This window comes from Galendromus occidentalis, unplaced genomic scaffold, assembly GCF_000255335.2.
Source record: "Galendromus occidentalis unplaced genomic scaffold, Mocc_1.1 scf7180000075612, whole genome shotgun sequence".
Classification (NCBI taxonomy): Eukaryota; Metazoa; Arthropoda; class Arachnida; order Mesostigmata; family Phytoseiidae; genus Galendromus; species Galendromus occidentalis.
The window spans coordinates 286,290-301,092 of NW_003803602.1; the positions used below are offsets into that span (position 1 = coordinate 286,290).

The 14,803-nt window shown below is 49.1% G+C and overlaps 2 protein-coding genes across 2 annotated transcripts; both read right to left on the reverse strand.

Moving 5' to 3' along the window:
- Positions 1-3,921: 3,921 nt before the first annotated feature.
- On the reverse strand, positions 3,922-7,993 carry LOC100899733 (ankyrin repeat domain-containing protein 13C-B). The gene is made up of 6 exons (XM_029111752.1): positions 7,726-7,993; positions 6,003-6,278; positions 5,593-5,804; positions 5,130-5,406; positions 4,841-5,073; positions 3,922-4,707 (listed from the first exon to the last, which is right to left on the reverse strand). The coding sequence occupies exons 1-6, from the start codon at positions 7,847-7,849 to the stop codon at positions 4,459-4,461; spliced, it is 1,371 nt and encodes a 456-aa protein (XP_028967585.1). The 5' UTR covers positions 7,850-7,993; the 3' UTR covers positions 3,922-4,458.
- Positions 7,994-8,591: 598 nt separating this feature from the next.
- Positions 8,592-14,803, reverse strand: Cyfip (Cytoplasmic FMR1-interacting protein Sra-1). The gene is made up of 17 exons (XM_003737662.2): positions 14,597-14,803; positions 14,282-14,461; positions 13,944-14,144; positions 13,131-13,694; positions 12,790-13,011; positions 12,390-12,671; positions 12,126-12,290; positions 11,899-12,007; positions 11,544-11,772; positions 11,216-11,401; positions 10,775-11,005; positions 10,458-10,653; positions 10,253-10,354; positions 9,978-10,100; positions 9,711-9,887; positions 9,392-9,603; positions 8,592-9,275 (listed from the first exon to the last, which is right to left on the reverse strand). Exons 1-17 carry the CDS (start codon positions 14,801-14,803, stop codon positions 8,849-8,851), a joined length of 3,813 nt encoding a protein of 1,270 aa, XP_003737710.1. The 3' UTR covers positions 8,592-8,848.

Genomic DNA, 14,803 nt, shown 5'->3' on the forward strand with positions numbered 1-14,803 from the left:
AGATGACACCGTAATGACTGTGCGGAATCCTACGGGAATGAGCCCTATGAACACAGGGAGAACAGCATGAGGATCATCAATTGAGTGAGAACGGAACCGCTTGGATTTCCATAATTCTTTTCCTGCATGGTCGCCGCCGACAAAGACTCTCGCCAGGAAACGGCAAGAAAAATGGTCGGACATGCCAGGCGGAGGATCTCCTTCCATCGGGTGGTCTTGCTCTTCGCTCGGAGCCGTTCCAACTCCCAGTTCGACCGCGCAGGCTCAACAAGTCGATCCCACTCATACCGCGTTACGTGACTTTGGACGAAGCTCGTGAGTCACGGATCATGAATTTTTATCGGTGAAGAGAAGGCAAGCTGATACAATATCTCCGATTTTCTTCTACTCTGGTCTCTTTCCCTCAAATTCGGCAAAATTTCGGACTTTCAAGCCGTCGCTCAGGGGTTGATCGTGGTCATTCAAAACGGATGCATGTGGTTAATGGAGGAATGATTGATTGCTAGACATTGTAAATGATTGATCTACGAACATTCTCCTTGAACTTGAGCGCATCGCGGAGAGTCCTACCGGAGAAATCGAAGCAATCGTTCAATCGAATGAGCCAGCTGCACCCGAGACTGACCGGGGTGGATATTCCGCGAGCTCGGCACTCCTAGGGGATATCCGCGATCCCGATCGGCTCCGGAGCTTCGCAGCGGCGATTGAGTAGTCCGGTTGTACACGGATCCCAGTCATTGATGAGCGGAGAGCGGAAATCCTCCATCTCCCTGGCATTCTAGTCCAGAATACGCATACCCCATCCACATGGGCTTTTTCTTGCAATAGTTCGGCACTGATGGGATCGGAATTCGACCGAGAGTCCGGGGGACGTCCATGCATGAGTAGACCGAAATCCTGGGAGCGCTCCTTCGGTGACGATGGGATTCATTCGCGGGAGGAGCCCAAGAAGGACCCAGATCGCGAGTCCGAAACTCGGAATGATTCGTTTGCGTCTTTCGCTTTTTATTGCCGCTGGAAACATGACTCACTATAGTGAGTGCCTCACTATAGCTATGGAGAACACATCGAGCTCCTGATGATTCATCGTATGATGTATCTCAACTCTCAACGACTCCATTTTTTTCATATTCGCGAATCGCAGCCATCATATTCGGGAGCCGACTCGATGACTTGTTCCGTGAATCAAACCGACGCCGACGATCGTAACTGTTCGATAATTTTCTGCTCATCTTTTCCTCTGCCCCTCCAGAAGATCTTCGAGTCAGCCACCGCAGATATCAAAGGGAGAGAAGAGGTGGGATCCTTATGGGGATCACGGAAACGTGTCTGCGGTAGGAAGCCGCAGCGAAATGCAATAGTGGGACCGCGACTGGAACGTACTTAACCGTTTGGAACGTAAATATTGACGCCGCCTATTATTACCATCTATTGATATATGTGTGTATGCCTATCAGGGTTCGCGAGACCTTGAAACAAGATAACCCTCGCTATGGACGCCCACCACCGACGAAGGAGAGCTAATGAATATGATATCGTTACGATGATGTTTGAGAGAATGAAAATATGAGCACGTTATGATAATGACGTACGGGTGAAAGCTGTAGTCTGAGCTATGCCGAAAATGCCGACCTATGTATGAGTATTGATAAGCGAGCTACGGAACAAGACACCTCATAACCATAACTCATTCCACCGTGTACATAGGTAGAGAACAACGCCAACGATAGGAACTGCTACGACCTGATGTTAGCCTTGGAATCTATGCTGCGATAGACTTGAAGTTTTAGGACTACGATTTATTGTAATCAATATATCACAGAATCTATTCTCCCCGATATCGGCGAGTGGTCTCGAAAAAAATAGCCTGAAGCCATCGGGGATGTCCAGTGATCGAATCCACATCCGTTTATACCGATGGAATTGAAAACCCTTGGTCCATCAATTTTTCTCGCGGCGTAAAGAACATTCCTGGAAACGAGGCGATCACCATGAGACAGTGGAGACGGCGGCGAGGAGCAGGCATCAACCCCGGTCGAGGCCACTAACTGTCTCGGCCGAGAGCCCTGCAAGGGCTGGAAATGATTCCATCTACTGCCGGAGCATCATGCTCGAGATTACATAAATTTGCGATACTTCGGGGCAATCAAATAGCTAGCCTTGCTCTCGCGCCCGATTGCGCTACGCTCACCAGTGACTCCCAGGCCGCTGTCCCAAGGACAATGAGAAGGCGAGTCGTCGGTGTTGCGTCTCGTTTCCACCATCTGTAATTTCCTCCCAGTTATGAGTGTTTACGTTTAGAGGGGAAGCTGTGCTCAAGCGGTTAGGAGGAACAGAACGACGATGATGATGATGGTGGCGACGGCTCTATTCATCAGACGGAATACTTGTGGCCTGAATCGACGAGTTATAGCTCTTTTCAATAAATGATTGGGAGTCGAAGAATAGGCGCATCGGAAGGAAGATGGAAACAAAGCCCAATGATGCGTAATCTGATTGAAGAACGCCGAACGGTTATAGCAAAATCAAAATTACGGAGGATGATTCTCCTTCGAAGAAAACAATGAACTCTCGATGCGAACCACGTGTGTTACGATTGGACTCAAAAACTCATGCTCGCTGGGGTCTCGGATCGCGAGCTGCAGCGAAGGATGGAAAAAACCGTTGACGTAAGCTTTGACGCAAAACAAGTTTCTTCTCGCCGAGGGGAAACTCGATGGAGCGACTATCCCTATTGAAGGTCGGACTGTCTGGAATTGATGGAGACGAATTTTTATGCTGATCCTCCCTTTGTCCGAAGCTGACGGGAAAGAACGAATATTACTTCCGCGGATGCCGTCGCCAAGTTGCTGCCGCGCTGCGAACAATCTCAGGCTCAGTCGAGTTACTCTCCGAATGTTACTGAAATTATAACTATTATCACATCGATATAATTATTGTTATTGTTATCCATATGATCCAGGGACATGAAACGCCAAGATCGCTCCACAAAATACCAATATACCGACGGGAGCTCCATGAAAAAGACGTGATTGAGATTCTCTGACGAAGACGTCGGGAAGGAGCAAGGGCGAAGAGAGAATCCTAATGAAGGATCTATCCTCGAATCCAAGTCTGAATGAGATATATAACAGCAGAGTGGTGCGAGCAACGATAAGTCCTCGGAGACGTTGCTTTGTGTAAAGTATGAAAAGCGAAATGGATGAAAACAAATGCTACATGACTAGGAGACGAGGGTGATTATTACCACGCTAACAATATGAACGACAACAGCAGCAGCACGACACCAATGATCGATTATCGCTTCTTTCGAGGAACAGAGCTCCTTTATAAACTAAGAATCATCAATAAGTAAGCAACTGTTTGATCCCGAGCGTTTCTTCGTTCGTGATCGACGATTCGAGAGCAAGCCTTTAATAGATGGAAACACCAGAGAGAGTGTGAACGACGGAAAGTCGAACACCCTGAACAACAATGATATTGACGAGAATTCTATATATGAACAACCACTTTAATGAGCAGAACTGAGGAGGGATGAGGAGAATAAAATTGAACTATTGTTCTGTTACCAAAGAAAACGGGTCATCTCAAGGAGGAAATTAGGTCTCCCCGCTTTATTTAAGCATAATCCCTTTGTTCCATCGAGGTATGTCAAGACTTTCCGTGGAGGCTCCGATAGGAATCTCCAGTCCTGACAAGAATTTTCAGGAGGTCTCGGCAATCATCTCGGGACTTGCGTACCCAATAATTTGTCCAGGTTCTCAGTTTCATGCTCCACGAATCCGGAAAAGCGGATATGAGTCCCTCACCCCAAATACCTGTCTGTTTTCTCAGAAAAGAGTCCGTGGTAGAAGAACACCAACAAGCGTCTACCGAGGACTCGACTGACGGAGTTTCGCGTCTGACCTCGGGAAACTCAACATTATTGATGCACATTTGTCAACAACATTGGTCAATATTACAGTTAGTGCAGTTTGTGCGCCATTCGAAAACATCTTTGAGACAGATGCTCAGAAGGCACTCGGAGGAACTTGTACAGTGCCGGCGGCGAGGTCCGGGACGTTTAAAAGAAAGGGTATACGTAACAAGCATGTAGAAAATCAGGTCTGTGCCCGTTCTGATATCGGGTCTCATCTCGAGGTAGAGCCGCGTAAAGATGAATAGAAAATGTTGATCCAAGGCTCTTGTGCCCTACCGAACACGATCACGTTTTCTGAGCTAGGAAAAAGACCTCGATTGTGCATCTCCAGCTGCTTGACCCGGCTATCACCCAAACTCGACTCAGCTTCCATGCGGCTTCCGGAGCATTGGAGTTTGAATCATCAGTCAGAATAATTAATTAACATCTTGAACGAATGATAAACATCGCGGAAATTGCAAAAAAATCCGATTAGCAACAGGGTGCCTCGGCTTCTTCCACATTCTCAAGGGAATCGACACTTCTTCTCTGCGATCCTATCACGGCGATTCCGAAAACGATGTCCAGGAGCTTTTCGGAGAAGACTTCTGTCGCTGCGAAGTCGACCTCAATTTCCGTTCACTATAATCACTGGGAATGACGAAAAAATCCGGTGATATATTATCTCTGTACTCGAATTCAGGGAACGTCACTCTCGCGGTGACCGTCGGCAGTACCGGGAACTCCATTAAAACGGGAAAACCAGGCGGAAGTTTCATCCGTACGAATTCCCGGAGTCGGTCGAAATGCTGCGGAACAGGAAGAATTTCATCGCAGTCAGAATGCGAGGATGGCAAACGGAGAATGTCCCGGGTCGGGGCATATCATGGATGGATGGAAGGGGGAAATGGACGACGAAAAAATTCACAGATGGCGACTCACTTTGAACGGAGCGATGAACTGCAATATATTCAAGAGGTCCTCGGTGGTGAATGGGAACTCGTTACTCATTGCGACGACGGGCTTGAAAGACTTCTGATTGACTTTTACCACCGGTGGGCGACCGAGAACCGGCGCTCTGGTGTTACTATCCGCCATATAATCCTCCCAAGTCAATGAGCACGGAGGGATCGGCGGAAGAGGTGACGGCCGAACTTCTTCTGAGGTGAATTGACCTGTGAGTTTCCACAGGCTTATTGTTAAGATACCGATCGCGACCCATGCCGGGAACTTATTGACTCAATCTGAACTAGGAGCTTGAGAGACTGACCCGACATAGCTTTCTTGTTCCTGACAAGATCCTCTTGGCTGAGATGTTCCCGGCGTTTCTTAGTTACAAATTCCAGTCCATGTACATCGTAGAAATCGGCGACGAACTTGGACACCTTCTCCGTACGATTGCTGGGGAACAGCCATCCAGACTGCATCCGAGTGAATGAAATGTTTTTCGTGGAGAAGTTCATGTGCGTGATATCCGAGGTCATCATTTCATTGATGACGTCAGTCTCCTGAAGGATTTCCTGAAAAAATTGGAGCGAATTGCTCAATTTTGAGACAGAGACTCCTGGTGCCCCAGGGATCCCTCGAGACCGATCGAGGAGGACGGCGAGATCGCGGATGTTTCCCCGGCGCGCTCTTGAACAGATTATCCTTGATAACAATGACATCACTCTCGTTCAGCTTTCCGAACTCACCGATGAACTGATTCGATGGTACGTCTTCTTTCCATTATCCATGACTAGGAGCCGCTCGGCAGGCTTCGCGTGGGCGCGAAAAAGTAAAGACAGATCACCTCTCTGCCATTTCATATCGCGGAAATCGACCAGGGTTGTGTCCATTCTGATGCAGCCGCCTCTTTTCATGATTCGGCAAACGTCGGATGGCAATATTCGAGAAACGAGAGGGACTGGAAACCGAAGTATCGCATTACGTACAACCGGCTCGTCGCGACGGGAATCGTGGGACTCTCCTGACTCGGCGCCCGCCGGAGTGTACGGAGCACCACACTCCGACGGAAAAAAAACAGAGGAGAAACCAATCTAGTATCAAGATCCTCGGATTCGGAAACAAGTCGCTAGAGCAATCTCGAATGTGCACTACTCACTCCAACTCTGAAACTCCCACTTGAGCTCCATGTAGAAATCTCCAACGGAGGAAAGAACGTTGAGCATGTCTGCCTTCATACATTGTAAAGTCTCTTGAGCGTAGGTTCGTTTTCGTCTGAGGATATCGTACAAGAGTGCGCGATCTGCGCGACTGACTGCTTCGTCGACCGCAGTCCAGCCTTCGTTATTCCGGATTCCGGGATTACATTTGTTCGTAAGCAGTTTCACCATTTGATGGTGTCCGAGCATCACCGCTAAGTGGATCGGTGTGTTGCCTGTAATTTTCAGGTTTTTATCAGGCATACATACAAATATGATGGTGTCTCAATTCCTCGCGCTCTCGTTCCCCGTACGCGACAGATTTCGAGATACAGGGAATATCATATGATGATCAATTAGAATAGCAGAATCTGTAGCGATCATTTTCCGTATGCAAATCAGGAGTGCAGCACGGAAAATGACAGAAATCGTAGAGCTCCGTAGCGCAGCTGCTTGCAGTCGTAGACTTGGAGATATGCAGCGGAGCAAAATCCATTCCTCTGTGGATGAATCCAGAAGGCGATCAGAATTCAAGCTAATGGCGGCATACCAGGCCACTGTTCTCTATCCTCCGCTTAATTTAAAGTCGAGGATTCCGGCTTCCAAGGCAATATGATGTCACAGATGATTCACTCGATAGGAGCCGGGGGTCTCCTCGAGAGGAAGGAATCTTCCTACGCCTGAACTCAATTTAGAAAATCACCCTTAGTATCCCCTGAGTGATGATTCGCTTTGCTAGACCAGCTCCGTGGACAGGAATTAGTTCTCTGGTGAGCCTTTCGGATTTCTGGAGTCAGGGAATGGAATCCGCGGCAGGAGCCAAGCAAGCGGGGACCCTAACAATAGCAGATCAATGACCATCGGGTTGTCGGGTCTATTCACAGCACACATCCCGAGGGATATGGGTGCGGACGATATTCATGTCGCCACCGTGCCGCCTATGGACGAACAGGAAGGGAGTAGCCTTTAAGGAGTCGGCATCAAGCGGGATCCAGTCGACGCCCGGTCGGAACAGGCAGCGCTTCACTCAGTCTCTGCGTTGGGGCTGGAGTTACTACTTGGGGCAGAGTTGACACAACTACCGATGAGTTGAGAGAGACGATAATTCTAAGACGACATTATTTGAAGGAGCCATCATATCGCGTCGGGGAGGATTGGGGGGACCGTCGAAAATTGAGCAGTGCAATCGAGCTACATGGGGTTTCCGAAGCGGTTCTCTGGTGCCTATGGTCGGAACTCATATTCGCTCTGTCGTATGGATAACCGTGCGCCATGCGCTGGAGCAGAAATCCTAGGAGACTAGGAGACCCGCGACGTTGGAAACTGTGACAATTATCGATCTCGTTCACGAACTCGCCAACCCAGATCGCAGCGATCCCTGATTTCAATGAGACTTCAGTAACTCATGTTGGATCAGCTCTGCGCCTCCCCGAAACTTACTGACGTCGAGCTGCTCGGATATTCATGAGCGGTGCAAGAGACATTCGACCGAGATCATGGCCTTCCCTCAGTGAATCCGAGGAAGACATCACTAATTCTAAATTGGGGACAACTCGTCCTTTCACAGCCCAGGGGGAGCTCTGATTCCCCGATCCGAAAGGAGCGAATAGGAGCGTAGGAGGCAGAGTTTCTGCGGAGACGGGTTTAATCGAATCCGTTCCAAATCGACAACAAGTTGCTCACCGTATCTATCTTTGGAGTTGATATTTTCCGACGTTAACACTCGAGTCGCTTCGCCTAGATCATCCTCGAAGACCGCCTTGTGCAGGGGAAAATCACCCACGGGTGGGTCGCCCGTGGACGACATCCTCGGCCCTCACTTTGAAGTTTCCTCCCCAGAGACTCCAACTTTCGCGGACTATCGACTTGACACAGTTTATCCAGGGAGACTCAGCAGAAACACCGCAATCGCTACACTATTGCGATACTCTCTGTTAGCCACTGGTGGGAATGTTCGGGATCAATAAATATCCCACTTGAACTCGAGGAGCACTGCCAACTGACTAGCGAGTTAGAACGTCGCTCCAGCTCAGCTGAGCTCAGGGCCGCTGCTCTTTACTTTGTTGTTGTCGTCTGCTAGGGCCCAACAATAGCGCGCGATTCATGTCTCTCCTCCCCTCCTCAATGAGAGGGTTGGAGCGGAATCACAAGCCGGGTCCCAGCCCAATACTCACCTGAGAAAGCGTAGCGGGCATGAATCGATGCGACCAATGAGCTGAGAAGGCCCTAAACTCGACGAGTCTACACACGGCTGATATCGTCAATCAAATTTTTCGGGAGCGCATCCGTCTCGCCTCGAGTATCCCGCGTACACGAAGACCACAGTTTTGAGATGTCGATTACTAGCTTTTATTTTTGGTCGCATTCCGAAACAGCAGGTCCCAAGCTAATTAGATCGAGATATTCGAAATGTGATCCGACAAGTCGCGAATGGATCATCGATGGCCCCGATGGATGACTCATTCTCTCCCGATAAGTTTCCAGCGCGGACGAATTCTCGGAGAGTAAAGGGCAGCATGAAGACGATGATTTTGGGAACAAAGAAGGCGGCAAGACATGCTTTCTTCATATGAGCTCAAAGTCGTCGAGTCAGCCTCCTCTCGCAACCATTCGGTTGCTTCTATGTACACAAGACTGAGTCATTTTTCCATGCATATCCCCCTGGAGGGATCTGTAGGATACTTCAATCGAACCGGAAGAATCGATTCCCCTACCATGTAGGTAAAACACCTTATCGGTCTCATAGACGATAATGATTAGGAATTTGGCCATAATTGCCTTCTAGACACCAGGTGATTTGTCGTAATTATTTCTTGTACACCAGCTGGTCCGACCGCATGTATATCGTCGACTGATTCCGGTTCTGCTGACTTTGATGGACCGGAGGTGGGTAGCAGCGCACGTGCTCCACGGGTGGATAGCCTTCGGTGGCTTCGTTCTTGAGAAATTTGTTCAGAATCGCGAATATCTGCGAGTTCAACACCTGGAATCTCCTGATGCGATCCACCATCTTCTTGAGTGGGATCTGCTTCACCAGCTCGTCTTTTCCATCGACGCGTTGCACTTTCAGTATGTGATAGCAGAAGTCTAGGGCTTCGAAGCGCCTTTGCTGACCCAACAAGGCTATCATCGTGCAACCCGCCCAATTCAGGCCTTCGCCAAACAGTTGTTCCACTGTGAACTCATTTTCACCCACGGGTATACAATACACGAATTGTAGAGCAGACCATAATCTGCAAGAGAATCACGTTAAGAAATATTTCGACATTTTTATCCAATACTACCTTTACTAACTCCTTCGCAGAAGACGCTGCGCCCCCCCCCCCGGAATCGTCTATTCGACTCTTACCTGTGGAATTCGTCGCACTCGTCGACGTTCATTACCCCGTTCTGAGGGGGCATCCCGGTCCAGATGGGGTCCTCGAGGAAGGAGCGAACACGACTTAAAATCACCTCGAAAATAGACAAACCGCAACACAACCTCTCCTTGGTCAGGAGATCACCTTCTTTGGCGATGGCAGATTGCTTCGGCGTGCCCATGCGCTCGATAGTCGGAACGACCTGAAAACACCAAGAGTTGTCTGTCACTCCCGGGGATCGGCTACCCATCGCCGGCCTATGCGATACGAAATTGTACTGATTCCGGTAATCGTATCGGGGGCACATACCTGCAGGTTGAGGTACTTTTGTTCCTGTCGTTTGAGTTTGGTTTCTGCCTTTTCACCATCTTTACAATGGGGCGTCGGCAGGATATTCTGGAACGGAGCCGCGTGTTGCAGGTCGCACACCTCCTCCTGGGAAAGCAGCTGCTCGACGAGCATGCAGAAGAGCAGAGCGTTTCCCACCTGCGATTACAGAAGATATGAGCGATACTGGCGGACCGTGTAGCAGATCGGTGTGATCGAAAGTAAGAGACCTGAGAGCGATAGACCCACCTCTCTGAAGCTCTGGAACATATCCATCTTGACATCCGGGAATTGAACGATATCATTGAGCTGTGCTTGGTAATAGCCCAGGATTCCGGGAGATCCGTAGTCATACCGCGGTAAACGGCACACCTGACAGAGGGAAATAATTCGAAATCAAGACCTATCCATATCCATTTCGAGCAGGAATGTACTCGAGGAGACTCCACTCCTCATCATGTTCTGTAGAACTGTCGAATGAAATGAGCGGAGTATCAACGCTCAGGGCTATGTGAGAATCTGACCTTCGGCATGACGTTCTTCAGCGTATTTGCATATTGCAGAATGGTTCCTTGAATGAGTGATTTGACAACCTTCAATAGTTCCTCCATCACCACTGCAATGCCCTGGAACGCGAGCAAGGTTTTTCTGAATGATGCTTCTTGCTAAAAAGGAATATCTGACGACTTGGATTTGAGACAGAATTCGGGCAAAGCGAGTGATACTCACTTGATATCCCAATAGGCGGCAGACAGCGCGCAAATGCGGCGGTCCGATAAATTTGGCGTAGACAGAGAATATCGACTGGTACGCAATATTCAGAACCTTACTTCCGTACAGATAGTGGGGCTGCGCGGAAGGCGGTTTTTCTCTCTCAAACTTCTGTCCGAAACTCATGGGACCACGAATGTTGACAGGCACAAATCTGGGGATGATCACTTTATTTCAGACCTCGCGGCAGAATCCCATGGGAGAGTCTGGCCGATTCGGTCTCGGATTCCCACAGAGGAATCGCGTTATTTCTTCCGGCCAATGCTCAGACTCACCTATTCGTTGCTGCGTTGTAGCAATAGTTCGGGAGGAACTCGTAATTGAGTTCCCAGAAAGCATGGAGACAAATTCTTCCGTACGGCGCAAGGACATTGTGGTTCGCTTCGCGTAGCTGGGCGTCGAAGGAATCCAACTGCAGATATTTCGACAGCAAACGATGCGCCAATCGGTTTATAGAGAGCAGCACCTCGAGTTCTACGACGCCAGTGATATTGGATGATTCAAATCTGTAGAGCAAAACATCCGTTGAGAGTCACGCACTTTCGTCTCGGAACAATCTGCCGTCTTCCGCGAATTCGGGATTGGTCCTTCCTATTCGCTCCCGACGAAATTCACCAGATGGGTCGAGATAGGAACGTCCTTCTTCGATTCATCAACGATCCTCGTCGAAGCGAATACGCTCGATGATGAATAATCTCTTTCGCTGCTCGACTAACCTTTGGATGGCTAGGCTGAGACTTTTCTGCATCGCATCGTTAACTCGTTGGGCGATGAGTCGATTCAGATCAATCGATCTGCCGAGTAGCTGAACGTGTCTCTGTTTCAGAAGAGTGTCGTATCTATTGGCCTGAGGGTAGGGAAACGCTGTGCCGGCCGCCTGTATCATGCATTCCGCTCTGAACCTGATGCAAGAAATCGAAGATTTAGACCCCTGAACGACAGCAAGAGCTGCTCATTTGAGCGTCCAATGTTTGCCAAGGATCGATGATTCAGTCGGAGATGACGGATGATACGTATTCGATGAGCGGCTATGCGGAAACAGACCTTTTGTCGAGCAGAATACTGCCGGCAAGATGCTTGTAGTAAGCGAAAATCTGATCTGATAGCTTGTAGGCGAACTGATCGAAGCACAGATTGACTTCTGCTTCAACTTCGTCGTATAGGAATTGTTTCTTGAATTTTGTCAAAGCATAAAATGCGGAGTCATTGTACAAGTCCAGAGGATAGAGCACACATTCCATCATCGCCGGATTCTTCGTGGTCAGAATGTGATCTGAGGGAAAGATGGAACAGATGACGGTTAATCATCCTAGAATGGCCGACTTTGAATGGGAATAGATTGGAATTGTAGTTCGAGGATATCCCATCGAGCAGCGGGTTCGGACGCATGACGGCTTACCCGTGAGAATCCAAGGTAGAGACATCTCGATCGGGAATTGGATGCGTTTGCCCATGGTCATTTCGAGATAGAATTCACGGTACCATAGCTGGGACAAATCGCAGCATTCCTGAAAGAGCAGAGGTCGTTGAGACGCGATTAGAATACTGAGAGGAGGCTCCCGAGCAGGCAAAATGTGAGTTTGGTTCTTCCCCGTTTGAGTAGCTTGTAGAGGAAAACGTCGATACCTGAAGGGTTTGTGAGAAATTCAGAAGATAGTTCCAGTAGAACGAGTTTTTGTGGAATTTCTCGATATCCTGGAGAGAGGCGGCATCCAAGTCTTTTCGCAAGCTTCGTTTGGCACCACTCTTGTCCGCAATAAGACTCTCCAGCATCGTCCGGACCATGTAGAGCTGGAAGATAGTGTGTTATTTTCCGCAATCATACCGAACACTGTTTACTTCCCATGCGAGGCGCGAAGATCCCGGAGGGGTGAATGACGTGCTGTTTACCTGCGTGCTCGATGGCCCGACGTTACGTCTGGGAGCCTTGATTTCGTATTCAGCGTCTTTTTTACCCTTTAGCGCGGGATCTTCGCTGGGCTCGTAGCCTCTCATCCAATCGGCGCAAGTTTCTCTGACCGACTGGATTATCGAACGAATGACTTCTTTTTTGTTCTTCACAGCTTTCCGCAGAGGCTCTCGCAAGTTCAACTGCACGAATTGTTGCAGCTCGAAATACACGTGTCGCCGGGCTGCGTCCGTGAACACAGTCTCCATGCGACTCATGAGGACCTTGCAATGGAAAGAGTAGTCATTGGATAACAATTTTTCGCTCGGTAAGCCTTCGATTGTATCGGAGACTTCCGCGAGTCCCCAACGACATCCCTATTATTCCTCTGTATGAACCCACCTGGAGTCCTTTGATCATGGCAATAACTTCAATCAAAGCGAATTTCTCCTCCGGAGAATAATTGTATCTGGTCGCCCTCTCGTATTCTTCGGCGTCCACCGGGCAATACTTGTTCAGGTTGGGATCGGTGGGATGCATCAATTTCCACGAGTACAGCTCGGTCACGTGGCAGGTCCAGTTGGAGAGCAGCTGGAGACCCGACAGCGCGAGCTCCGAGAGTTCCTGTGAGCGAGAAACGGATTTCCGACCGATAAGTCTCTATAATTCAAATATACAGAGCGCTCTTCTGGGTCGTCATGGCGACTCCTCCGGAGGCCGGAAGCGGAATCCCACCAACTCACCCGATTCTCGTCATCGGTCCTCGGCGTCTCCTTGACGGTCGTCGTAACCTCGTTGGAGTGTCTCGCCAACTCACTTATGTAGCGAGCGTATTCATCCCTGATAGGCTGAAGATTCTTCAAGAGATCACTTTGAGGAGACGGAGAACTGGACGCCGACAGAGGCCAGTTCTTGGCGTCATAATGGGGAGAATGAATAATGTAGTGAAAGGGGGAGATCTGCATATCGCCGAACAATGGGACCATCTCGAGATTCTTCAGAATTCGATCGATCTTGGCGATTGCTACTCGTTTTTTCTGGTCGAGTTTATTTATGTTCGCCACATTCCCGTCGATGAGGAACGCCGCGAAACCAAGAACTTTCACGAGCATGTGTTTTTCTGCGGGTAGCATGTACATATGACTTTCCAGCATCTGCACGGACGTATTCAGGATATCGGCCAGAAGTTCTTCGTAGGCCGGAATCCTCTCCAGAGAATCTTTCAACTGGTCTCGGATCTTGTTCTGAGTTGCCAAGAACATCGAGAGGTTTTGCGATTCCTGTAGTTGTTGAGAGTCCGCCAGAACCTACATGATTATGAGGCGGATTATTTGAATATCCCTCAGACAGTAATCCCTCCGGTGTATGGGTTGAGTGAGCTCAGCGAAAAGTCGAGCCCTCGATCCCCGAACTACGACTGGCAGCACGAGAAATACAAGGTGTCTTGGGTGATACCCATTTTCCGATGGGATTCTGAGGCCTGTGATCCGTCGATTTCGGTGATCTACGATTATCACCGGTCATGGAGATTATCATCTCATAAGCGAAGAACTCACCTTCAGGAACTGTGCGGCTCTCCTGTAGGTGGCATAGTCGTTCTTGACGGATGACTTCATGTTTTTCAGCTCGTCAAGCACGGCGAACATGTTGATGAATTTACCGAGCGTTAGTAGATAGGCCTCGGACACGAAGTCTTTGCGTTTCTCTTGGTGACACAAGCGTTTTACTTCAGCTGTGAATCTTTCGATTGCCTTTCGCTGTGGATGGATGGAAGGAAAGGAGGAAATCAGTGGGGGTGATCTTGCTCCCGGTACTCGATTAATTTAGATGAATCCGATATTTGGATTTCTGTCTGAATCAATGCACCGAAAAGCTAGCGAAACTCATAACTCACCTGGAAGTACATGAAGTTGAAGAGCTTACGAACTTCGGGTTTGAGAACCTCCACCGTTTTCTGATAAATTTCCACCCTGTTCGGTTGTTCGTTGCTTTTCGGCTGGGGTATCGCTCTCGAGCAACATCTCCAAGTGTACAGCATGACTGCATGTTGCTGTCCTTGCTCCAACATCTCGTTCTATCGGGAAAAAAAACGACTTTAATTCCCCTGAATCCGGAATGTACGTGAAATACTCTAAAATGAGTTCATCCAGATCGAATATGATCCAGTGTTGTCCGGATCCTTGCATCTGAGCCGGGTCTAGGGAGTTACCAATTCAGAATGAACGGTGGCCTCCTCGATGTACTTCGCAACACCGGTAACGAAGGCGTTGCGGTCCTCGAAATTCGTATCGAAGTTCGCGTGGTAGACGATCGAGCATGGCAGTGCCTCGATGCATGGTTGCTGATCCGGCAGGGGTAGTTCGTCCAATACGTCCACGTTGGACAGCGCATCTGCGAGGGTTACCTCCGCCGCCAT

Coding starts and splice junctions, on each gene's coding strand:
- Cyfip (XM_003737662.2), bottom strand. CDS start 14,803: ATGGCGGCGGAGGTAACCCTCGCAGATGCGCTGTCCAACGTGGACGTA. Junction 10,355..10,457: donor GCCGCCTATTGGGATATCAA/GTGAGTATCACT, acceptor CTCGCGTTCCAG/GGCATTGCAGTGGTGATGGA. Junction 9,888..9,977: donor TGTTCCAGAGCTTCAGAGAG/GTGGGTCTATCG, acceptor CTGTAATCGCAG/GTGGGAAACGCTCTGCTCTT.
- LOC100899733 (XM_029111752.1), bottom strand. CDS start 7,849: ATGTCGTCCACGGGCGACCCACCCGTGGGTGATTTTCCCCTGCACAAG. Junction 5,805..6,002: donor GTGGGAGTTTCAGAGTTGGA/GTGAGTAGTGCA, acceptor TTCGGTTTCCAG/TCCCTCTCGTTTCTCGAATA. Junction 4,708..4,840: donor AGTTCATCGCTCCGTTCAAA/GTGAGTCGCCAT, acceptor CCTGTTCCGCAG/CATTTCGACCGACTCCGGGA.